This window comes from Harpia harpyja, chromosome 10, assembly GCF_026419915.1.
Source record: "Harpia harpyja isolate bHarHar1 chromosome 10, bHarHar1 primary haplotype, whole genome shotgun sequence".
Classification (NCBI taxonomy): domain Eukaryota; kingdom Metazoa; phylum Chordata; class Aves; order Accipitriformes; family Accipitridae; genus Harpia; species Harpia harpyja.
In genome coordinates this window covers 27,497,435-27,523,686 of record NC_068949.1, presented here as the reverse complement: position 1 = coordinate 27,523,686, position 26,252 = coordinate 27,497,435, and the positions used below count along the sequence as shown (strand labels likewise).

Below are 26,252 nucleotides of genomic sequence, written 5' to 3'. Positions count from 1 at the left end.
CTATTTATTCATTCAATAAAGCTTTCTCTGAAGGAATGAAAATGCTCAGGCCTTGCTCATAGAGTTTTAGCACTTTGTAGTGAGGAATTATAAAAACTCCACAACTTGGATTACAGTTGAAGTGCTGACAGGACCTTAATGACTGTCATATGTACAGTTGTGAGTGCCTCTTACCTGATAAAAAGTGCCATCCTGTGAGCAGACTTGCGAAGATGAGCAGTTCTGACACCGAAACTGCGAAGGAGATGATTTTCTGATCAGATAAGAGGCATCCACAGCTGGACATATACATTTACCATTTAATGTTTTTTTTTTTTTAATTTTCAAATGTAAAGCTTAAAATGAATTTACTTATTTAGAACAGGAAAGACTTCTCCAACGAATAAATGGATATTTTCCCTTTACTACTCTACCTCTTGTAAGGTCCACAGGTGTGCCAGTAAAAGCTCATGGTGAATAGTACCAAAGATGGAGGTAATACATTTACTTGATCTTCATCCAAAAGAAGAGGTTGTTAATTAATTACCATCACAACTTATAACAAGACCCAACACAGTTAGGAAAACAAAATCATAGAAGCCCAGATGTTACTGGATTTATTATCAACAGAATGTAATTCTTACAGGTTTTAATTTGCCATCTCTGACTTCAGGGGAGTGATTTAAAACTACACAAAGGAAAAGTTGAACACATACCTGACTATATTATGTGTATGTAAACACAACTTACAAATTTAATCAAGAGTTGTCAGCTCCTATATTCACTTAATGTTAAAACCTATGGTTCTGAGATTTTGGAAAAATTTTAACAAGTACAAATAATGTCTTTTTTGTCAAGATGATAGTTACTGTTGTTTCCAAACCAATGCAAGTGCCAAGAGTCCATTTGTGGGCAGGGGCTGCAGGATTAAATCTCATGAAAGAATTCCATTATCACTAAAGTTGTTACCTCAACACTTCCTAATACTACAACCAATGCTAACAAAAATATAAGACGGCAAGCAAAACAAACACCCACCGCTTTCAAGGCAGTATTGGAAAAAATACTACTTAAAGCTCCCTTATTGGTGCAATATTGGGGTTTCAGCAATCACCAAATTTCAGTGCAGTATTACTTTCAAATTTAATGAATACTTGCCTATATACATTAACCCCCCTAATTCCTATCAAAATCTATCCTTCCCCCTTCCCGTTCAGATTAAGGTAAAACTTTAAGAGACTTGTGAATTGTTAACTCCACAGTGTGCTTAATTCTCTGTCTTCTCTGTGCCCCAGTGCTTTTTATTCTGAGTACTAGGAAGCTTAAAAAAAAAAAAAAAAGAGTACGGAAAGTTTGGAATTTTCTACGAATCAGTACATTAACATATATTAAGTGCTTAACCTTAGCTGCACTCCAATATAGCCTCCGCTGGCAGTGATAGACAACAATTCTGCACATACTACAAAGCAATAGAGAGTGAAGGACAATCAACAGCTACACACAAACGAATGTACAAAATAAAGAGAAGAAATGGGGATATGACTTCTAACAAAAAAAAATTAAATATACAAGGCAATATAATAGCTACTAAATCAAACTGAATATCAGACCTGAAAAAAATGTTTTTTAATAAGTTAAATATTGCAATTCTAAATTATACACACGCAGCAAGGAAAACCCATTTAGCTGTGTTATCTGGATATTAGTGTTATACAGCATATCTAAAAAAAATGGGTGTAGTATTAACAGAAACAGTAATAAAACAATTAGATTTCACCAATAATTTTTCAGTATCACTTTCAGTTTACTGACTGAATAAAACAGATTCTTAATAAAGAACCGCTGGATGCAGATTCCCAACTACTGTAACTCAAAAGGTCACTAAAAGCAAATTTGCAGAAAAAGAACAAGTGTTTGGGTTTTCAGATACTTAACTTAAAACTCAGAGCAGAACTTGCATGTAAACTTTGTATACCTGCTATTTTTAAGTTTCAGAGTCTACACAATATACGTGCTGCAGGGTTTCACTCATACGGTTTAACATAAGAAATTCAGAAAACATGCAAAATGCATTTTTAAATAAGGGTTTCTTGAAGGGTCACAGAATATAGTTTGGACCAAGCTGTGAAAGCATGTATACTCTCTCTAATAAATATACCAAAACATCATTTATTAATAATATAACAGCATTTACGTTTTCGCCTCTTAGTCTCCATCTTGTCATATAGATGAATTCCATAGTATGATCCTTCCCCATGATTTCTCCATTGCATAGTACATCCAGCTTAAAATACAACAGAACAAACAGTAAGACAAAGGGATGCAAAATTTTAATGTCTAAATGAACTCCTAAGTGAATCTCTGAGAGTTAATCCCTCAACCCCTATCATTATACAATAAATCCATGAGACATGTAAATCAAACCTGAATAAATACAACATGCTGACAATATGCTATTTTGTACACTAATATTCCACTTTATTTTTTCACTTTTGTGATTTCAGTTAAGGTGTGGACAGAAGAAAGTCTGCTAAACTAGGCAGGAAATCACTAGTAGACAAACACTCCCTGTATTTATCAACACTACACAGTATTGTAGTATTGCACTACACAAGAGAAAGCTTCATGCTGTATTTTGAAGGCCTTCTTGCTATGTCAACACTCTTTCAAACCCAAAGATACAAACCAGAAATACTGTAATTCTAATTTTTTAAAAATAAATTATAATTAAAAAAAATAGTTTAAAAGTAACCATAAATTACAAGGAAAATGCACTTCTGAGTATACAAACAAGATTCTTCATTGACTGAAGGCAAAGGAAAAAGAAAAGTAATGATCTTACTGTGAAAAATGACTGGTTTAAACTGTATTATAGCATCTTACTTCTACCCACCACTGAAAATGTTTGACAATTCTTTCATTACTATAGTCATAATGCTTTTCTGGTTTTTAGAGGAAAAAAATGTCAAAATTTTGAAGTAAGCAGATACTATGTAACACAAGCCATTAAGGTGCCTGAGACAGATTAAATTAACATAATTAACAAAACCAAATGACATCAAAATGGCTGGTCAGTATGTCACGATACTGAGACAAACTCCTGTGTATAGCTCTGCAATAACCTAACTCAGCCCTACCTCCAGCCAAAGCTGGGATGCAGCCATTTGTGCTAGAGGCAGGCTGCAGTTCATGGAGTCATTGACTCCTGTAAGAGAACTGGCTAAAGAAATAGTCTGTGCTGAGGTCAAAATTCCTGTATCCCTGGGAAGAGGGGAAGCAGAGGCAGGAGTCTCACACTTCCCAGCTCCACCCTGCATCACAACTTCCACCATGTTAGCAAATCCCCCCAGGGAACAGTCTTGGCCAAGATCAAATCACTCATGCAGCAAAGACCCTCTCTCCATCAAATTCCACCTATTTACAGAGAAGGTGCAAAAAAAGTATATGCATTTTGAAAGATTCAAATGGTATTGCTCCTCATTTCTTCATAATTACTGGATAGTTTCTTACATCTAAAGAAAATGAAAATGCAGAGTAATTTGGTGTATGTCTAGTTGAGCTCTCCTTTTCCCCAGTAGCTACTAGCCCACAACCATATTAAGTGACTTTTTTATTAGCCACATGGAAAGTGAAAGCATTTGTTTTTTACATAAAAATACAAAAAACTAATGTATCTGTTCCTTCACAGGTAAGCAAGAAACTGAAGTTACTAGAATTGTCTGAAGTCTTTGATTAGCAACTTTAGTCAATGTGATAAAATGATCACTTCTCATTTAAGGGCAGAAAGTATAACTTGGAATATTGAACAGTACTTAGTGATTGGGCTAAAAAAATATTCCTCAAGTTCAAATGTGATTAAATTTCATAAAAACCTAACACTTTGCAGGGAAATAAAAACACAAGCATCATTGTTTCAAATGTACCTCATAAGAACTTGGAAGTTTTAATTTTAAGCTGAGAAACTTTTTGATAGTTCCCACAGTCACTCGAGTAGAACAGCGGATAAATTTCTTCATTAAACCCTAAAGCAACAGCAACAAAACAGAAAAAGCATGTTAGAAATTTTGGAGCATTTAAGCAATCTTTAGTGCAAGAACAGCTGTAATTGATATTTTTTTCAACCAGTAACCAATTTTACTGCACTCTCTTCTAATTCATAATGGCACCATAGGTTCATTTTTGTTCACTTTTTTTGCAAAATTTACAAGATGACAAACAAATTCATTTGACCCATCTCTGGTTCTAAAGAAATTTCCAAGAGATACAGAAGGGAGGAAAGAAAAAAAAAACCAAACCAAACACCAAAACCGCCAAAAGCCCCAGAAGAACTTAAATAATCTAAGTCTCTGCGTTAGTAACACTGGGGGTCAAACAGATGTTACATTTCTTAGAAATTCTTAGAATTTCTTCAGTCCTTGAGAGAAAAAGGAAGTAAAACCATCCTCAAATAATCTAGGTAAAATACAGGGAAGCTACAAACCTGAGATGTGATCTATTATCACAGATTCTGTGATCCAGAACCTAATAGTTTTGATTCAACAGGAAAGCTGGAAACCTGGGACTCCTACATGGTGATGGAGATACGGATTTCTTACTGTATATAGCATAAACAGACAGTGATAACACATACAAACGTTTTCTTGCTGAATCAAAACCTTCTTACTGTGTACGAACTTCCAAAATTACAACGTAACATAGCACACAGAAAATATTTAATATTTTTGAATTCTTGTCTTTGTAATTTAATAAAGCATTAAAATCTAAGTGGGTTTCTAAACACTTTCTTCTAGACTCGATACCATTAGATAATCCTCCCTTCAGAAATAGAAACCAAATATCCCTAATTCTTAAAACAGCAGTTAGCAGGTATTACTCTACACATTTTACAGATGGAAGTGACCTGCTGAAGGCCGCAGACAACACATCAGTGTCAGAATCAGGTTTACAGCTCAGAAGATCTGGATCCCAGTCATTCAGTGCACAACATATCTGGAAAGCAGCTTCGTGCTGGCATGATAAGACAGCAATCCTGAAAGTGTGGCTTTTTAAGTACCTCTGTGGTGTGCTGTAAACTGTTGTGTAATGCAGTTATGTACCATCAAGGCTGTAGACTACAAAACTATAGTCCATAAAAAAAAAAAAAAAATCCACTGTCACGAGTGGATTTCTGTATGGAATTGTATTTTCTACAAAATTCCAAGATGCATCGAAATGCCTCAAACAAAAGGACTAAATAGGCATGGAAGTGGAGACAGGTCACCACAGTAAAGTTAATTGTTAATGGTTATAAAATTATTTGGTCCCTTTCAAATGCTGTTCTGCCAACAATAACAACAGCAGAGACTATCTTTACTACTCACTTTGACTACATTATCTCCTGACTGCCCATTGTTGCGCAAACAGTCGAGGCAAATAGCAATCTGTGGGTCACTCCTGTGATAGTCTTTATCTTCTTCATTTTCATCACACTCCTCATCTACTTTGGGTTTATCAGCTTTTGGGCTTTCATCTGTAAAATATGAAGATCATATTATTTAAGTGTAAGATAATTAGAAGTCACAGTAGCAACAAACACATTTAAAGTAATATTTCATTTTCAAGAGCATAATTTTCTTCAAATTAAATTTATACAATTTTAACTCAGTGCATTCTTAAATTGATCAATTTACAAATCTCTGAAAACAAAGTTTTACTATTGAAATTTTAATGTAATATGCAAACAACAGATTTATGTGACAGAAAATAATTAGTCTGATGGACCACTAATGGTTATGGCTGTCTACTTCTGTTTGTGTCCAGTGATTAAAACCCTGCAACTGCGCATCCATCAAAATCACTCAACAACATAAACCGACATAAACTACTCTGTGGTGTGGCAGTTCACTGCCAAAAAATACTGCTTTTAAATAAACACTTGAATAACTAATCCCAACACTTGTATATCAAAGTAACATGGGCAATCAATATTAACTGTCTGCTGCAATAACCCAGCGGAGGCAAGTTCCTGAAACGTTATCGTGAAGTAAACTAAGGGAAGATAAAACTTAAATTCCATCCACTTTTGACCTAGTCTAAGTAATGTCATTGTAAAAACTTCAGGTGTCTCTCTCCAGAAGGATTTTATAACTAAATAGCTATACAGTTACTTATTCACCTTTAAAAACAAAAAATATAAGAAAAGAGGAATGGTCCCCATATTCTTTGGCAGAGTGCACATATCCTATATAATCACATGTACCATGTTATCTCTCTTCACTGATGCTGTTACATGTTCTATTGATTCCTGGTTTAAAAATTTAACTCTTTGGAAAACGTACCACCTCCTACAGTTTTCAAAGGTTTAGCATAGCTGAACACTGGAATGCTAAGACTAGCAAGTACATCTAGATAAGGCCACAATGTAAGTAAATAATAACCATACAATGAACCATAAAATGGAGTAATTTTTACAGATTTGGAATACAGTAAACAATAACTATTATATACATTTGGGGTTTTTTCTGTATCCCCAGATACAGGCTGCTCTCTGTTGGAATAAAACATTATCACAAGGAAATTGAATAAGCTACATTCACATTTCCTGAAAAACTTTCAGATCACATTTTGCTGTTTTCCTACACTTACCACAAACTTTTGAAATCATTTAGAAGAGTTAAGATGGGAAGATAGAATGAAAACTTTAAGAAATATCAAGCTATGCCTAAGTTTCTAGACACAATAATTAGTTCATTTTGTTCAGTTTACATATTCAAGATGAGTTTTAAGCTATACTCATTACTTTTCTTTCTTACAATTTTGAAGTATTTTATAATTATAAAAGATTTGTCCACAAGTCCCTACTAGCTGTTGACACATTTAGTTGAATGTCTATCATACATACATTCATTTTGTTCCTATCATCTTGCTATGAACAGAATTTACAGTATCAAACTACAGATTTTTTTTTTCTTTTTGTGAAAGTCCAGGAAGCAAACTCTTTTAATCAAGCAGGTGCAGTCTACCCGTCACAAGCATTTGTCTGAGGAGTCTGCTTACAATTCACAGATTCTTCGGCAATGCAAACACATCCACAACTTTCAACCATTATCACTGCTGACTAATGGAGGAAGATTTAGTTGTGCAGTTTGAAAAGCCTTGAAAGGCAAATGAACTACAGAAGTAGGGAAATTAGCAAATTTCCAATCATAAAATCATTCCAGAAACAGGTACACACATCTTTTAAGGTGTTCTGATAGAAATTCAAATGTTCCTCCATGTAAACGGCACCAGATTGTTTACTAAAAAATCCTTGTAGATATTAGAATTAATGATGTTTGTACAGGCAGCCTCCAGAAATCAATGTGATGGTTCATTAGAAGCATGTTATTAAAGTTCAATATGATAGAATTTAAAAAAGAAAAAAAAAGAAAAAGAAAAAAGAAATTTTAATCTCACCAAAATGGACACGGTGTTCTCCAAGTCAAAAGCACCAAGCCAAGAACAGAAGACAGGAAAACCAAACCAACACCCCACCCACCTCCACACCTCTTTCCTTAAGGTGTAAATTGGCGTCTTTTTTTTTTTTTTTAATCATCTTTCTTGCAAAACTTGGAAATTGTCTACTTCCTGTGCTTTTCTCAGATATTCAACATAAACCGATTGCCAGGGAGTGAGTCAATGTAAAGCTGTTTGCCCTCTTCCTTTTCCAGTTCAGACTGGAGAGGATCAATAAAGATTTTTTTCTCTGTACCACAGCATGTTTCCTATCATCATCCACCAATTCTCTCTAGTAACCACTCTCCTAGAGGAGTCACCCATGCCTGAGATATGCTTTGTTGTTTGGGTTGTTTTTTTTTTTCTTCTGCTGTGTGAAAATTTTAAGTCCTGGGATTTTTTTACAGATCTTAGATGCTACGGTTGGGAACTGTGTTGTGACCTGTGGTACAGGACATAAAGCTGAAGGACTCTTTTAAACTAGATGGACTATGTGATGGCAGGGCATGGTATTGACAACTGAAACAGTCCCTTTTACTGAAATAATTCTCACCAAATAATTTATTCTCAGGCAAGATTCTAAATGCTTGTTTATGGCAGAAAATAGTTTAAATGCTCATAATTTGTCTCAATGAGTTGCCACAACTTTCAAATCGTTTGTAGAGCCAAATTTCCATAGCCCAAGGATACAGTCACCAACAGAGCTGGATACATCTGTAGCTACTTAAAAGTATATTTTGAGAGTTAGAGCATTCCTCCAATTCACAAAACAATCCAACCACTCGTTACACTTATTAGTAACTGATCTCCATTAGGTTTACCATTAAATTATGGGAGGAAGGTAAGAACCAGAAGAATAAATTGGTTAAAAGTAAGTCACATTCGACAAATTTGCAAATTATATGTAATTTTTTTCTATCTATGTATATAGCAGAGAACAAATTTCTAAATAGTCAGCAAATGTCTATATTTCATAAAAATATTTTCTAAGTATTTTTAAAACTGAATAGGTATACACTACACAGTATGTTGTAGTAAACTAATATAATTTCATCTAAACTGTCCTGCAGTTCTTCATTTAATTATGTAATAAAGACCCTTGTCCCTTATAATCGATGCCAAATGCAAATCAACAAAACTAGTGAGAAAGGAAATGAAATGTTATGAAGTTGAAAAGAAGATATTATGAACAATTGAGTGCAGAAGAGTATTGCAAGACATTTACTTGATAGTGATCCTTTACTAAAAATAGCTATTTCTTTAGCCTAGCAGAGCTTTCAAAAAATTCTTAAAAATGCCCAAATCAAATAGGCTATGGTATCAAAACCTTGATGTCAAATTAAAAGGGCATAAAAACAGTTGGATGTAGTCCTCACTTAGCACCTAATACTGAGCTCTCAAAGTTCATGGGTCAACTACAAAAAAAAAAAAAGAAAGAAAAAAAGAAAAAGCATTTTGGAATCTATATAAAACAATTGTTTAGCATGTGTGGAAAACTGTTTTACTACTTGTCATAACTAATTTTTGACAACCTCCTACTTAACAGCTGGTCAAATTCAGTAACAGAAAATAATCTGCAAAAAACTCAAGTAGTTCTGCATCTTGCTGTATTAAGAAAATTAAGAATTCAAGTGGAAAATCTCATGAGTGTTGAAAGTGAGAGCTTAGGGAAATGCAAATAAAAATAATTGTAAAACAGTTAGTGTTTGTAAAACAACTGGTTAATAGATAAGCAGCAGTACATGAAGGCCCAGACTACATTTACATAGATTTGTTATGAGTTTCTGTAGTATCTTTGAATTCAGTAAGAACAACGTACATGCATAAGTGTTTGAAGAAACAGGGCTTAATGAGCAATGTTACTTAACATACAGATGAGAAGAAAAAAAAATCATCACCTTGTCCATTTTCTTGAGGTTTGTTTTTCTTCCAAAATTCGATCTCTCGCTGCAGTTCCTCTAGTTAACATCAAAGAACAGTAATGTGAATTTTTAAATCAATACTACAGGTATATCATTAGAAATAGCCATATTCCCTCCATCAGCCCAAACAGGTACCCAAAACCAAATGAGAAACTTACGTTCTCGAAGTCCAGGCACCAGCTTAAATATAATTTCCTCTAAGGTGTTGTCCAGCCTTTCAAAGGGAAAAAATACATTTCACATTAAGTAGAAACTAGCATTTTAAATATTTTTAGCCTTTAAATAACAAAACCTTTTGAATAATAAAATTAATTGAATACTTCTGGCAAATAATACGTCCTGCAATAACCAGTTAATTTTAGCTTGAGAGACAACATGCATTAAAGCTTATCTCAACCACCTCTTGAATGGATTTCTTTTTAAAATAACCAAGGAATTTATTTTTTAATGTATAAAGACAAAAATGAAGCAAAAGAGAAAAACCATTATACTCTAAAATTTTCATTGTTTTAATTTGTGTTACAAGCAAACAATTGTATGACTAAAAGGAACAAACTGGAAAAGCAGTATCCAATTTTAAGGTCCAGGTCACGAGTAGTAAGCACGAAAATTATAAACTCCATTATCATATTAAGTGTTCAAGTGCTTTGTTAATAAGACTCTTACGAAAAACTGAGCAGACTATTCTGTACTCATTACAACACAGACAAACCAGTCCTTGCAGGATAAAGAAGACCACAGAGCACCCATGCTGCTCTGGCTAGACAGTTCTCGGTACCCAACATAATTAATTTAAACTATTTAAATCTGCCTTGAGTTTGTCTACCAGACGACAGTATGCAGCACAGGCATGTCCTCTGATATCCTGATATTCATGCCAGAGATAGCTATTACAGTCCCTTCCAGAGGACACAGTGCATTTACCTTTGTTGCTGAAGCTAAAATATTTTTCTTCCCTTTTCTCTGAATTTTACCTACTCTCCTATCCATTTAATTTATCATCCACTTTCTAGTTCCACTTCCTCTCTCCCTGTCTCACTTATCCTTCGTTTTCCTGCCTCTCATTCTGTTTCCTTTCCCTTTCTCTCCTCTGCCCTCGACAGCTGCTCTTGCGACCAGTAACTCCCACTGTCCACAGCCTAAACAAAAACCCATGGCAAAACAAAGTACTAAGTAATACGGCCAGAGAAATTAAGTACCTTGACATTCAGTCAGAAGCTACAATACAATAATTGCCTTTGGCATATTTTTAATTGCCTTAATTCTTCATCTCAGTAATGATATATATCTCTCTTTATACATATATATTTACAAATATACATACATGTATGTGTACATGTTATTAATAATAAGCTATAGGCCTGTTATAAAACATATGACTGTTCTCTATCTTTTGTTCACTAGCAGCGGCAAAGTAGGAAGAAGATGGAACGATTTTATTGCTGAGAAATGCCTAAAAGCCATTTTAATAGATAACAATTATCTTCTTAAAATAAATATATGAGCATTCCAGGTTCTCTTCTTTACAGAATTTGTATTTGTAAGGGAAAGTTTACAATTAGACCTATTACTTAATCATCTTGTTCTGAGACTAGTTCCCTGTGTTACCAGTCAGTTCATGGAGGCAGTCATACCATAAGAATATTCATGTTTAAGCTACAACCATGATCCATTTTTTAATTGCTTCTTCTTATAAGGACAAAAAAATAAAAAAATCTCCAGCAAGTGAAACAGACCTCCCCTAAAACAAAGAAGCATAGAGAGTATTTTCTCACAGATAAGAAGGAAACCAAAATCATGGGATGTCTGAGCACTTAGCTTCTGATAGATGACAATACAGGTCTACCTTTCCAAATGGTATGTTATCTCTTCTAGCCTCTCCTATCAATATCTAATGCAACTAGATGGTACTGCTTTCTACAAAGTTGCCACAGCAGAGCACTGGGAGCTTGGGAACCTGTCTTGGAAATGGAATTCATTTCACACTGTAAGAAAGCCCCAATCTTCATAACATATTAAGAGAAAAGAAATAAGGACTTCAAAAGAGAACATCACTACCTTAATTCAAAATCCCACTAACCATTCCTCAGGATGGTATAATACATGCTGGTTTTTCTACATTTATTTTTGAAAATTCCCACTTAGCACTTTCTAATTTGTCTTCAGTGACCCAAAACAAATGTCACTGGTAATGCTAACGTAGCAAGAAAACCAGCATACTTAGCAAATTTACAATGCTAGCAGCAAGAACTGGCTTCATACTCTAGTCAATTCCTTTATTTTCTTTCAGAAACTAAACAAAAAGAGCTATTTCATCCTTATGAAGCATAAATACTAACCAATACTTTAAAAATGCAGAAAAAATAACACTTATCTGATCTTTAAGTGTAAGGAAACTAAACTTAAACTATAGGGGAAAAAACCCGGAAATTATAAAAAGATTCTCAGTTTCAGATGCATCTTACAGTGTTCCTATTATCTATGCCTATGAGCACTCTAACAAAGATTTGCATTTCTGTGACTTGCATCAAACCTATTCCAAAATGAAACTAATTGACATAAAGTTGGTCTCAGTCAATTAATCATACTTCCTGTTAACGCTGAAACAAGAACATTAATATTTTAGACACACCTCTTTCCACCCCCACATCTTCCAACCTCCAAACCAGAACGTATAGAAAGAAGAACCAAGCATTTATGTCAGCTTTGTCTAGTTTCTTTTTTCACCTCTTCTACAATATTGAATGACTCATAAGATCAAAGCTACTCTCTGATAACTGCTAATTATCTGAAGTGAAGCAAACAAAGACTATCACTCAGGAAAACTTGCATCCAAAGCAGCACGCTACCAAGAAAAAAAGAAGCCTGCCTTCATGGTATAACCAATGCAGACCCTATTGAATAGCGATGATGCAGAATTCTGCTAGATCAGGAAAGGGAATTCTAGAATTTAACACTCTTCCTAGATTTTCATTTTAGAGCTCGGTGTTGAATTTCAGACTTAGTCTTATAGTTTCAACAGACCCTAAGTGCTGCCAACTAAAAGATACATTTAAAAAACTCACATAGTTATGAAGGTATTCAGAATTCAGTTTATAAAGTAGTTTATAAAGTTTATCTGAAAGATCTCAGTTAAAAAATACTATCTAGAGCGTTCAACGCCATTTCTCAGAAAATGACTGCATTCTTGAGCAATGATGGGGCTGGTCTCTACAGTCAGAGTACAAGACATGTATTAAGTTATGCAGGAAATATCCCCAAAAGATAATTCCATTACACTGCTCGTGCTCTTCTGCTTACTAGTTTAACAAATGTTTAAAACTGTTTCATAAAATACAACCAGCAAACTGCTAGCTATATGCAGTTTGTTGCCAAATAAACCCAATGACTCTAAAAGGAGTTTCAGGAAATAATTGCAGAGAAAATAGCTCTTCCCACATTTTTGGCTTAGGGTCTCAACTTTTCTCACCCTTCTATCATTTCCTGCTTAAAGCACAGTATTCATTTACTAAACATCTACTAGATGTTTCAGAAAATGCATTTTTCAGCTCCTATGAAATGGTCCTGTCAGAATAAAAGAAATATTTCTAAAATGCATTTGTTTTCAGCTTATTAGTAGCCTTATGCACTCTGTATAGCATCTTCTGTTATGGCTGACAGCGCCTCAGACACTGACAGGAGATCAGAAAAATACTTATGGTAAATACCTACATAAACCCTTTTAGCCCTACACTTCCAAAAACCATTCGGATGATAAAGGCTTCAGCTAATAACACCCTTTAGAGTTGCTGAATTTAATCTCTCTTACCTATCCTCTTGGTATATAATGGAAGCATGGGAATTACTATGCACACACATATCAGTCAAAAATCAAAGCAAAACATGACAAATTGTAGCAAACACAATGACATTAGGAAATAATACTATCCCTAGTAAATTCCAGATGTAAATATTTATTTTAACATTGGTGTAAGAGTATTTCTTCGTAAGTTCTCACCAGTATTACAAACTAATAATATTGGGGGGTTGAGGGGTGAGGGAGTGTTGGGAAAGGGCAGGGAGTGGATTCATCATTTCAGGAAAACATGAAGTTCTTCCACTTATGATGACATTTCTTGATTTCTCTGTACTATACTTGTAGGATGGCTATCACCTTTGTTTCAACATAACGTCACTAAAAGAGAATCCAGAATTTCAAGAAAAATAATCGTTTAAAAAAAGATGAGTTATTGTGATATAAAAAATGCAAACTCTCAAGAAAGGGTACTTTTAGTGTCAAAACTTTCTTTCGTGAGTGTCTTTTCATTAATCTGACAGCAGATTTCAATTCAGATTGGTAGATCTACGCCCTGGAAAACACTCAGTTATTTGCATGATTCATTTTCTACATTGCTCTAAGAAGAAAAGAAGTTGCATGCAGTTTGGAATGCCCTAAATCATTTGAAAAAAGAAATTTTAGAATTTAATTTCATGTAAAGAATAAAAGGTATCTCGTTCATTTATTTGTTTAATACAGGTATTAAAATATTTATTTTAATTTGTACAATAAACCCAGTCTTTCTCTGCGTTTCCCTTATCTTTCCTCCTTTTATTATATCTGAAAAAACTCTATTTACAATTTACTGTGAGATTAGAAATTGACAGAATCTATGGCCAAGAACAGTTGATATATGTATTATAAAAATAAGCAAAAAAATTAATTCCCTTTCAGGATAAAGATATTAAGATTTTTAAAATTTTTTGTTCTTCTATTTCAGCAAATGTTGTGCAATGTCATCTTACCTTAACATTTCTAGTGGATTGGTCTCATGCACTTGGTTGCCACACCTGGGGCAGTCATTGCTGTCTTCAAAGTGTTGAACAATACAAGTCTTACAAACTGAGGGGGGAAAAAAAAACCAAAAGAAAAAAAGAAAAAAAAACCAACTTAGAGTAAGATCTAAATAATATTGCTTGAACATGACCTAATGATGCCAGCTAACTACTTCATGCATCAAAGATAAAAGACTATTATTTTAAAGCAAATAATTACAATGTATCTTATCCACTTCTTGCTCCTCAAAGCCATAGCTAGTTCTGCTCTGCCAAGACACTGAGTTCAGCAGCACAGGTTAGACAAGCGCTGCTTTAAAGTATGGAATATTTTTACTACCTAGAATTCTCCCAGCATCATAAAATGCAAACCCCATACCACGTAGCACAAGTAAAGAGCAGGTTCTGAGAAAGCGCATGCTGAGGAGCTCTAGCCCAACAGAGACAATCATCGCTTCAGATGATTTGAAAATGACTTATGCACATTATTTTCTTTCTAGCAGTGTTGCTGGCAGCTGAAAATAGTGTTGTAAACACTTATTGTAAGAGAAAAGTTCACAGAAATTGTACACAGGTTCGAAGTGGCTATGCTTCCCTTTTGACACAGCACCTTGAAAAGCTATGACAGAACTTACAGTAAACATTTAATACTTGAATCTTATAATGAAAAATCAGGATCATGACCATGGTAAGTATAAACAAACCCAAAACAACAACATGAATTTAAAATCCAATAAACTGAAATTAAACTAAAGAAGGTGCTACGCTACTGTTGCTTCCAAATGATTAATTGCAGACTGTAGATTTTACTGCCATTAATAAGAAAATGGAAGCCAAGCTGATGAGAACAAATATGCCTGCTATTATTACTGCATTACAACATTCCGGATGGAGATAAACTCTATCCTCTGTTTATTATTACTTCACCTAAACTGAAATGAGAACTGCAAATTCATCAGTAAATGGACTGAAAAAATAAATGGACTGCTGCAACTGCAATATGCTTTCTGCTGAAACACTGTAATTTCTTTCATCAATTACCTAAAGAACTAAGAGTACTTCTAAACAAGCTGGTAAATCCTAATTATATGATACTCTTTAAGGAATCTTGACATTCCTTTAACAAACGTCACCTAACAAGCAAAGCCCGCATTTATCTTTGCCTTAGTATGCTCAGAAGAGTTACTACAAATCAGCTGAAGCTGATAGTGCACACACATTAAACCTCCATGTAGGTGTTTTTTCTGACTGCTTTAAAACACTAACTTACATTAACTTCATAGCTTCGGTTGAAATTGCAATGAACTTTCCCCTTGAAGTCCGACGGACAGGCTTCAGAGCTCTCTGGCTGGCTCTTGGCGCTCTCCCCAAGCTAAATGGCTCCAGCAGTGCTGGATGCAGGGCAGATTTCCGATGATCTGGTAACACAAGCTCAGGAAGCCCACGAGTCCTGCCAGACAAGCCCGGTAAGTGGGGCGCAGTGCTGTCCTCTGCACATGGGGACTCCAAAGCAGCCGAGAGCACTGATGCTATGAGAGCACCGTTCAGCCCTCAGGATACGAGTTAATTTTTGCTTAACCACAAGTTGTGAGGTATTTAGCGCTGGCATACAGATGCAAGAACCGGTAATCACTCAACTCTTCTTGTATCACAGTTCTTTTATAATTTGTTAAAACTACTAGACTTAATTGATTTTTGCACATGCATTCCCTAACACTTCCACAGGGTAAGAAGTCTAGTACAGAGCAGCAAATGTAATGTTCTCTACCCTACAACCTTTCTTCGCTTTTCTATATACTTTTTGTAACTAAAACAACTCCTAAAACTAAACATTTTGCTACTACACTTACAAAATACAAAGAATTTCACCACCCACAAAGAAGCCCTCATGCCAGCCCAACAGAGCATTTAAGAACACACTTAAATTAAAACACAAGTCTGAATAACTGTTAAAATATATGTAGTTAAGATTTCTATAATCTCTCCTCAGTAGTATGACGGAGAATCTCCTCTAGGACTGAAAATAACAGAAGTTATCCTTGAAATTGAAAAGATATGAAGATTCTCAGCTCAAAGTTTTTCTTAAGATGTAGTGCCTGCACATGTTCAGCCCAGGAGCAAACATCACAAGGTGGAATTCTTTAGCTGATCAGTAGCTTCTCAGCCATCCCAGCTTCCATAACTATGTGAACTATCTTTCCTTCTGTCACCCACCTGAAATACAAAGGCGCACAGGGAGCAACTGAAGGCATAGTTCAGTTCCTTTACTAGTCAAAACCCAGCCACATACACACAATGATAGAATAGGGAAGAGGCAGAGACAGTAAAATATATACAAAAAACACCTCTCCAAGAATATCAATCACCATTCTCTTTTCTTAAATTAATGCACTAGCTGGATAAAGGTTAGAGCTTTCTGATTTCAACTAGCTATGCCAAGATTAAATGTGGGATTTTTTTCATTTCTTTGCCTACATCTATTACATGCATTTTCAACTGTGTTGTTTGCTTTAGATATCACAGTTAATTTTTTTTTGCGCTTCACCTTAAAATGGTTTAAGTTTTGTAAGAGTATGTAGATAAGAACACGATATTGCTCACCAAAAGGTGTCATGAATATGATCCTGATTCTAAGTACAACTTCCAGCACCTTCAAAGGTAACAGAGTGCACCCTCATTTAAGGCACACAGCCCTGGAGAGGAAGGGTGTTGTACAGTAACATGTAATAAATAAAAAGCCCTCTCACTTGTAGCTAGATAACAGGGTGCATGCTTGGTCCCCTGAGGTCAGGAATTGTCACAAGTGGGTCTCAGAGTCACAGATGAAGCAGCAGCATCACTTTCCCAAAGTTTCACTTTTTGAAAAGACATAATGGTCTGTAAAAACATGTACTAAGGAACAAATAGAAATCCTACAGGGGCCCAGACCTGAATTACTTGCAAGCAGCCACCAATGCCATTCAAGTGCACAGACAGAATTTGATTAGCTGGCCAAACAACATAACGTAATATTCTCCAAAATTGTTCTCGCTTATCTTCAAACTCTAATTAAAGTAAAGTACCTTTACTTTTCTGATACTACCAGTAGTCCTGAAGATTGTCCAAAAAAAATGGCTCCGGCTAAATCACGAGAATGCCATGTCATTTAAATTGAAAAAAAAACCAACAGCCAATAACACTAATTAATACGAAATTCTGATACAGTGTTCATGAGAAAGCTAGGATGAAGTGAGCTTTTCTTTCTGAAATAGGCCATCCTGGTATCATGTAATTCATTTATCTTGCTCTTGAGAAGTGAAAAATGAGCCAATCATAAAAAGGTCCTACTCTAAACACAAGACAGGAAAATCAAAACAGAAGACAACGTGGCACAAAACCATGATGGAGAAGGCTCTTTAATTGATAGTAACACCTATTGTAATCACTGTAAAAAATGAAAATGAAAACGTTTCAAACAGAAGACCGCATGCAGACATAGTGGCTAAACTGCATTTAAACTTATTTATTTAAGCAACCCAGAAATTTTTAGAAAGAAGACAGTCTAGTGTATTGGGTTTGCAGGGCAAGGTTTTGGTAGCGGGGGGATTACGGGGGTGGCTTCTGTGAAAAGCTGCTGGAAGCTTCCCCTACGTCCGACAGAGCCAACGTCACCTGGCTCTAAGATGGACCCGCCGCTGGCCAATGCCGAGCCAATCAGCAATGGTGGTAGCACCTCTGCGATAAATGTGATATTTATGTTAAGAAGGAGGAAAAGTTGCTGTGCAACAGAAATGGCAGCCAGAGAGAGGAGTGAGAACATGTGAGAGAAACAACCCTGCAGACCCCCAGGTCAGTGAAGAAGGAGGGGGAGGAGATGCTCCAGGCACCGGAGCAGAGATTCCCCTGCAGCCCACGGGGAAGACCATGGTGAGACAGGCTGTCCCCCTGCAGCCCAGGGAGGCCCGCGGTGGAGCAGATATCCACCTGCAGCTCACGGAGGACCCCACGCCGGAGCAGGTGGATGCCCGAAGGAGGCTGTGACCCCGTGGGAAGCCCGCGCTGCAGCAGGTTTCTGGCAGGACCTGCGGATCTGTGGAGAGAGGAGCCCACACTGGAGCAGGTTTTCTGGCAGGACTTGTGACCCTGTGGGGGACCCACGCTGGAGCAGCGTGCTCCTGAAGGACTGCACACCATGGAAAGGACCCACGCCAGAGCAGTTCATGAAGAACTGCAGCCCGTGGGAAGGACGCACACTGGAGAAGTTCGTGGAGGACTGTCTCCCATGGGAGGGACCCCACGCTGGAGCAGGGGAAGAGTGTGAGGAGACCTGCCCCCGAAGAGGATGAAGCGGCAGAGACAACATGTGATGAACTGACCGTAAACCCCATTCCCTGTCCCCTGCTCTGCTCGGGGTGGGTAGGTAGAGAATTTGGGAGTGAAGCTGTACCTGGGAAGAAGGGAGGGGTGGGGAGAAGGTGTTTTAAGATTTGGTTTTATTTCTCATTACCCTACTCTGATTGGATTGGTAATAAATTAAATTAATTTTCCTCTGGTTGAGTCTGTTTAGCCCGTGACGGTAACTGGTGAGTGATCTCTCCCTGTCCTTATCTTGATCCACAAGCCTTTTGTTATATTTCTCTCCCCTGTCCAGCTGAGGTGAGGGGTGATAGAGTAGCTTTGGTGGGCACCTGGTGTCCAGCCAGGGTCAACTCACCACATTTAGAAAAGGAAATATTGCCATGAATGCAAGTAGTTAACATTGTTGAAAATCATATCTTTCCCATTCATTAATGGAGGAGATGTCGTCTTCCTATTTATCAAAAAAAATCAGGACATTTTTGGGGCATGATTCTTCTATATTATTGAAGTAGAGAGCATCAAAGCAATCAAATGTAGAGATATTAGGTCTGCATGAAGTAAACCAAAGGACTAAATAGGATTAACCTATTAAATCCAATGGCAAATATAATTAAAGTCTGAAACAAGTCCTAAAATAAGCACTTGGATGACTTCAATGAGAATGAAAATAACCATATTCTGCCCAAGCTTCTCAAGGAAGCTGTGAAATATGCTACTGTCAATTGAGCTCTTCAACTTCAGCACCTGATATCTCATAATCCTGGTACCTGTATTGTGCTGAAGGTGGAGATGATACAGTACTTCTGTCATGAGAAAGCGTACAGATTAGTGGTGGGTGATGACAATACTGATGAGAACCACAAGGTTAAGAATCATCTGCTATCTCAGAAATTCCATTAGTTGAAGAACCTCATTTTAAAGAGTGTGGAGGAAAAAAGGCTGAGAAGCTAGTATGATGATGAAATTGTGAAGTCTAACACAGTTGTGAATAATGGCCATATGGAAATTCAGCTGAAAGCTGCTGAGGTAAGTAACATAAGGGTTTGGTTTACTGTAGACCTTTTCTGACTTGACTTCATAGAAACTGAGCTTAGGGATAACCCTTTTTTCAATGGAGAACTGCAAGTGAGATGGAGTTCCTCTTCTGCTAACGCCTATAATAACGGAAGGTGTTGGTGTATTTGGGGTTTTTTGTAAGCCTCCTGTCCAGTAGAAACAGCAGCATCTCTATGGAGTCAGTCTGTCTAACCTGACACCAATTTTAAATGATTGATAAAGAATAAAAAAATTGAAAATATGGTATAAATGTAATTGGCATTGGTCAATATTCATTCTGGAACTGATAAGCCTAACCCCTAACCTTCTCTTATTTGGGAAATTTTTAGCAATGGAGACTCTAAGAGGATTAGCACAAAAATTCTTCAAAAGGATTACCAGTGGCTTTGTATCAATACCAGAGTGGTTTCTTTTTTTCTGTAAGCAACTAGTACCAGCCTCCTTCAGAAAGCATTTCTCTGTGTTTTAAGAAAGCTGTGTCTGAAATTCTTAGAAGAGAACTTAATTCCCTTCAGTTGCTCTTGGGATCTCTGCTCCATTCATGTCAGAGAAGTTCTCAAAGTCTGTGATGAGATGACACTGATCTGACTGCTTTGAAAAGGACTCACTCATTTGTCTTATAAATATATTTTAAACTTGGCTTTGCTAGGCTTTTTGTTTGTTTTCCAAACCAAAGACAAATAGGGCCTATCTGAGCCATGGCTTTCATTTACACCTAGAAGAAATTTGAAATTATTACTGTTCAGAAGAACTCTATGCCACAGGGCAGATAACTAACATACTTATTTAAAGTCAGATGACTGACTCCCCAAAACCTCCCAAATACTAAACACTGCTAAACATAAAGCCTGCTAAAATCCACAATAACATAACTTGAAGAAATATTTATAATATAAACCAATCTATGGAAAGGAACTAAATTCTTCAGACTGAATATATTCATGTGCTCTCTTTATACCTTTTTTTGAGAGATGGCACCCTTGGAAGCCATGTGTGGTCCAAGAAAGGGACTAATGATTAACGAAGGGCTTAATATCCAGTGTAAGAGAGGTCTCTGAGTAGAATATGTACAGACAAAACATCACAAGGAACCAAGAATCTTAAGCCAGTCCTATATGGGTGTATTCCCTACTCCAACAAACATACAGATCTGGATCAGGTCTTTGTGCAGCCAGCTCAAATCACAAGGTCATCTTATACCATGGAACACCCCTTAAAGTTGTAAATCAATAGTGTAGTAATCTAGAACAATTTTTGCTTTTTCTCATGTAAACCTATGATGCTATGATGATTTGCCTGTCAAAACTACATGTGATTTACCGATAACAATGTAAAAGTATAAAATACACATAAATTCTAGCACTCAAGAATAATGAACTGATACGTGATACTCCTAGTACGAGTAAGATCATCAACCAGTATTTTTAGATATGATAGGTATAATCATCCTCTTTTATTCTCAATGTAAAACACTGAACAAAAGCCTATCACTTTGAAGTTTCAGAGAACAGGATACAGGCTAAGTATTGGGTGAAAAGGGTAGGGAAAAAGGGAATCTTTAAACACAATTAAATTACAGATATATTTAATTCACCACCTATGGGGAAAAAAATAATAAAAACGAAAAAACCAAACAAAACCACAAACCAAAAACCTTTAATGCTTCCGGTACAGACAAACAAAATGACGTGGTTTCGCTTGCTTTACTGTAGGTCATAGTGTGGCAGCAAACAGGCACAAGAAAACAGCTTAACCAAAATGTACACAGTGTGCAGAATTTTGAGGTATGTGCTACACATGCCAGTGAAATGAGGACCTGAATTTCATGGTTGTACTACGACACTTTGGATGAGCCTCAATAAAAGTTAAATGCACATAAGAAGATTTACTACAGCTGATAAAAGTACTTGTGTGACATATGCTAATTGGCTGGCAACCATAACTTACTACACAAGGCTACATTTTCCAGTACAGAGGTATCTGGTTCATGCATTCTTTCAGATCTCTGTAATCAGCTGAAAAATACAGATACAAGTGTCAGGACTGTGCTGTATGTCATCTTACGCAAAAAAAAAAAAAGTACATATCTTATGCATATCTACACACTTATTGTTCAATGAGAAGACTTCCTAGGTTATTTTTAAAATGCTAATTAACAAGGTACCTAAATAAAACTTCATATTGCATTTTTTAAACAAAATATTTTACAAGAGAAAGTTTAATTAGTTAATTGCGGGACAAATTCTTTGTCAGAACTCATCCTTTGAAGTCTTCCAAGGATTTCCTCTCTCAAAGGTAATCACTCTTTGATCCAGTGAGCAAAGGAGGGGCACAGGATACACACAGCTAGTGGAACATCAAACCCATCTCACAGAGATGTAACAAGTCATTTGGTATGTTTAATGAAGTATTTAATTAGTATCTATTAATTAGTATTTAATTAGCTATCTTAAACCTGCCTTAGAAGCACTTACTTTTAGGGAAAGTGTCTGCATAAAAACGGGACAGAAAACTTTAATATACTTAACCATCCTTCTCAGAAACTATACATGTGAGACTACTCCACTGTTAATTACAATTACCAGACACAGTCAGACTGGATTCCCTACTGTTAAAAAGTAGCGATAATTTCAGTACATGGTGATCAGGAAACACTTTCTGGGTTGAAATCTTCTATTTCAAAATAAGACAGATCTGCTAACCTTTAAGGCCTGCTACATGCCATTGTCTGCAGCTTTTGCAGGAAAAGGAGTATGAAAGTAGCTTAGCTTGCTTGTCTGCGGGTGGGAAATTTTGCTGCAGTAAAGTTCTTTTGGGATGTCCTGGTGAGACCGTAAGTTTTTAGCAAAATCTGAAAAACACTCTGGTTGCAAGATCATTGGTTTGATACTGAAAACTACATCACTGGTCATTTTCCTGCATGGAAGGACTTTTCTGAAAGTTTCTAGACTGCATTGGCTGACAATTTCTTAAGGCAAATACTAGAGAGACCAGCTAGGAGTAATGTACCACTTGATCTGCTGTTCATAAACGGGGAAAAACTGGCGATGAAGACAGCTGCAGATGGCAGCTTGCCTTGCAGTGACCACAGGATGATGGAGTTCAGGATCTCGAGGAAGGATACAAAGTTAAACAGCAGAGATAGGATTCTGAACTTCAGGAGATGGGACTTCAGCTTGTTTAAGCAACTGCTAGTCAGATTTCCCAAGGAGGCTATCATTAGAAAGAAAGGTACTTAGGAGAGCTGGCTGGTTTTCTTTAAAGAAAATTTATTTAGACCTCAAGAGCTAACCAGCCCATTGCACAGGGAATTTTGTCAGAAGAACTGCTTAGTGCACGAGCGTATTAGAAGCGGAAACAAGGATGGGAAACAAAAGTATATAAAATCATTGCTCTGGCACTTGGGGACAAAATTAGGAAGGCTAAAGCCCAGCCATAGCTAAAACTAATGAGGGACATAAGGGGATTCTGCAAGTATGCTAGTAGCTGAAGGAAGTTCAGACAAAATGTGCGTCTGTTAATGAATGAGGGAAACAATTCCGGAATAGATTATATAGAAAAGTTTGAAGTCCTCACTATCTTTTTTGCCTTGGTCTTCACAAGCAAGAGCCTGATCCCAGATCTCCATGCGTGTCGGCGTGATTTGGGAAGGAGAGTTCTTAAACATCCTTGACAGCTGTGTAACAGACTAGGAAAAAAGGTCTCAGTCCATAGGACAAAACCATTCTGTTGCAAGTAGCAAAAAAGAAACGAAGTACTGAATTTGCAGAATAATTAATTATTTTGCAGTAATATAAGCATTTCCTTCCCAACAGAGATAGGAAAGTTTGTACTGCTGATGCCCAACTTGCACTTATTCTTCCCAGCAAATGGTGGAGTTGTCTGTCCAACATTTCCAAAAACCCCATCAGAAACATCTCTTTATTAAAAAAGCACACATTCCTCGGAGCAGAACTTTACTACTCAACATTTTTCAGCAACACAGAAGATGTGAATTAACCGCTAACTCATTTGGTTACTACTGATGACATTAGTTCCTCTACAATCACTGGAGAACATCTAGGTCAATACATGCTTTTCATCTTGTCCAGAGTAATACATTGTACTCCCAGTATCTAATGAATGCATGGTGCTTCTTAAACCATTAATACCTGCAGATTTTGATCATTTGTGCATGAATTACAGCAATTAGTAGTACAAGACAAATACCAAAGGACAGTTAAAATCATTGTATTTTGTGGTAGCTATTTGGATATGACTGAAGAACCATACCTGTACTTCAAAAAAAAAAAAAATTCTAAAAGTCAAAGTGTAAAATAATTTATCAGAGTATCTTCCTGAATTCTGCCACATACAGATCACCTTTTCCTCTACAGATCTAAGACTTCCATATCACCACTTGAAGCTTTTCATTTTCCTTTCCATCATTGTAAACTTCATATTTTGGCAACTAAACTTTGCTTTAAAGAAACACCACCTTCTTTCCTGCAGTTCTACTTAATGACCCAAACATGTGGTAGCTTTTCTGGGAGGAGACCTGTGCAACTAGATGGCAGCTCAGTAAAATTCACGTGTGCTAATCTGGGGCCTAGGCAGTAACAGAGCTGTCTCAGTGAAGAGCTCACAATCTACAAGTGAACAAAAAACCCCAGATGTTGCTGAGAAAAAAAACGCTCCTTGTGCCATTATTGTTTTGTAATGGGAATGAAAGTAAATAAACAAATAAATTATCCAAACAGAAATGTATCATAATAAAACCAATTTTTTTTCTAAGTCTGAGCTAATTTCTGATGCAAGTTCTTTCCCCTCACCCCAACCTTTTAAAAGTTAGTACTGTTCATCAAACTTCAAGCATAAAAAAATTAACTAATGCTGGAACTTTTCCATTTTCTTTAAAGGAAAGATAATTTAATAATAGCTAATATACCTCTCTCCCTCCTGTTTTATTTCAAGTTCTTATAAGGACACTTTGCTTAACTTCTCTTGTCCTCAACTTAAATTCCTTTACTAAGTAACCCAAAAGAGAAGAATAGTACTACAAAACACTTTATAATCCTTAGCTGGTATTAGACTCGGAAAAAGTCAGTTCAACATTATTTATTCTCAAAAACTAAACTAAAAATAATATTACTATAATGGTAAACAATATTATCTTTGTACTATGAACAACATATAGGAATGATATGTTTTAATTCTCTATGTGCTTGATATACTAGGGACATAACACCATAACACAAAAAATAACAGCGAAGGCAGTAACAACTGCAGGAACAACACTGTGCAGAAATGACAGGCCACGCTAAGCCAAGGCTTTTAACTGATATTTATTAAAGCTTTAAAAATAGGAAATCTACCAGAAAACATATAGTTCCCCTTACTCTTCTTTTAGAAGAATTCAGATTTTATTTGGAAAGATGCCAAGTTCTCAAGAAGGTCCAAGCAAACTATCTTCTATCCAGGAATAAATGTAAAAAAAATCAAGCATGTGGAAGTAAGACGACTGAGTTTGATAGGACCATTCATACGTTTAATATAATTCATACACACCAATGTTTTAGAAGTATTAGGAGCATAAGCCACCCTGAATAATTTTTCCTGAGTCAGTTTCATTCAGAGAGATCTACTCCCTAAATAAATATTTTGCCACCTTTCAAGTATTTCTATGCATTGTGCCATGGAACACATTACAGAGAGACGCGAGCTGGTACTGACCATACTGGCGTATCCGTCACGTGCACTGCCAACAGATACATTGGCTTAACTTTCAAAAGCATAGTTATATTATCAAAATACCACACCAGACCTAACGATCTTACTTGTGATCAGCCAGGCCACAGTGATACACGTTTGGTGCTAGAGCCAGCACAATCACCGCTAGCGCCTGGGGGAAAGCAAAGGGGTATCTTTACTCCGCAAGGTAAGCAGAGTCGACGTGCCCTCAAGATGACCCAGGTGGCAGGCCAGTGTCTAGGAAACCCCACCAGAAACCGCAGAGCACTTCGTGCAACACTTCAGAAGTAAACAAAAACCGGCACAGAGATCATATCAGACACGTAACACTTTGAGGAAGCATCACTTGTGAAGAAGGGAATATTTTGCCAAGTACTACTTACAGGTATGGAGGCACTCGGTTACTGTAGTTGGCTTGATGAGATAGCCTTTACAGATGTAGCAGGTGATATGAGGATTGAAATCTTTCACCAAGTGCTTCCTCTGAGTAGCCATTCGTGGGGCGGGAAATGCTGGCAGAGTGCTCGGGGCCAGAGGAGCAAGTCCGAGAGGTGTCGATGCCCGCGGTTCACAAGAGCTGCAGCGCTGCTCTGTGCGGCGGGGCTTCTCCAGGCATTTGCTCCTAATTCTGGAGGTCTCACGGGGACATGGCTCGTAACTCCTGCTCCTGTGCCAGGCGAGTCATTTTCCTACCTGTAACACACGTGGAAAGGGAGAGAGAGGAGCGTAAGCCTGGCAGCACAGTGCCGATGCCCCGGAGGACAAGTGTCGCCGCGAACTTGGCAGGGGCACCCGCCTTACTATTTACATAACAGCAGCTGCGTGCCCGGCGCTCGGCAGCCGAGGTCGGAGGCAGCGCCCCTGGCCCTGGCCCGGCCCTGCCCCGCCAGGCTGCGGCCGCCCGCCCGCCGGACGAGTTGCCGGGCGCCGCCGTGACAGGTG

At 37.0% G+C, this 26,252-nt stretch overlaps 1 protein-coding gene across 5 annotated transcripts in view; it reads right to left on the bottom strand.

Annotated features, from left to right (window-relative positions):
- The window catches only part of PCGF5 (polycomb group ring finger 5), a 76,633-nt gene that overhangs the window by 12,505 nt on the left and 37,876 nt on the right, over nt 1-26,252 (bottom strand). For 4 of the 5 annotated variants that reach the window (XM_052798418.1, XM_052798417.1, XM_052798419.1 and 1 more), the window contains 8 exons: nt 25,694-26,003; nt 14,157-14,253; nt 9,533-9,588; nt 9,351-9,410; nt 5,340-5,488; nt 3,903-4,001; nt 2,174-2,263; nt 175-234 (listed from right to left, as the gene is read on the bottom strand). In XM_052798418.1, coding sequence (XP_052654378.1) covers nt 175-234; nt 2,174-2,263; nt 3,903-4,001; nt 5,340-5,488; nt 9,351-9,410; nt 9,533-9,588; nt 14,157-14,253; nt 25,694-25,805 — 723 coding nt within the window. In that variant the 5' untranslated portion in view covers nt 25,806-26,003. The remainder of the gene's footprint in view (nt 1-174; nt 235-2,173; nt 2,264-3,902; nt 4,002-5,339; nt 5,489-9,350; nt 9,411-9,532; nt 9,589-14,156; nt 14,254-25,693; nt 26,004-26,252) is intronic. The other variant, XM_052798420.1, reaches the window with a different exon arrangement.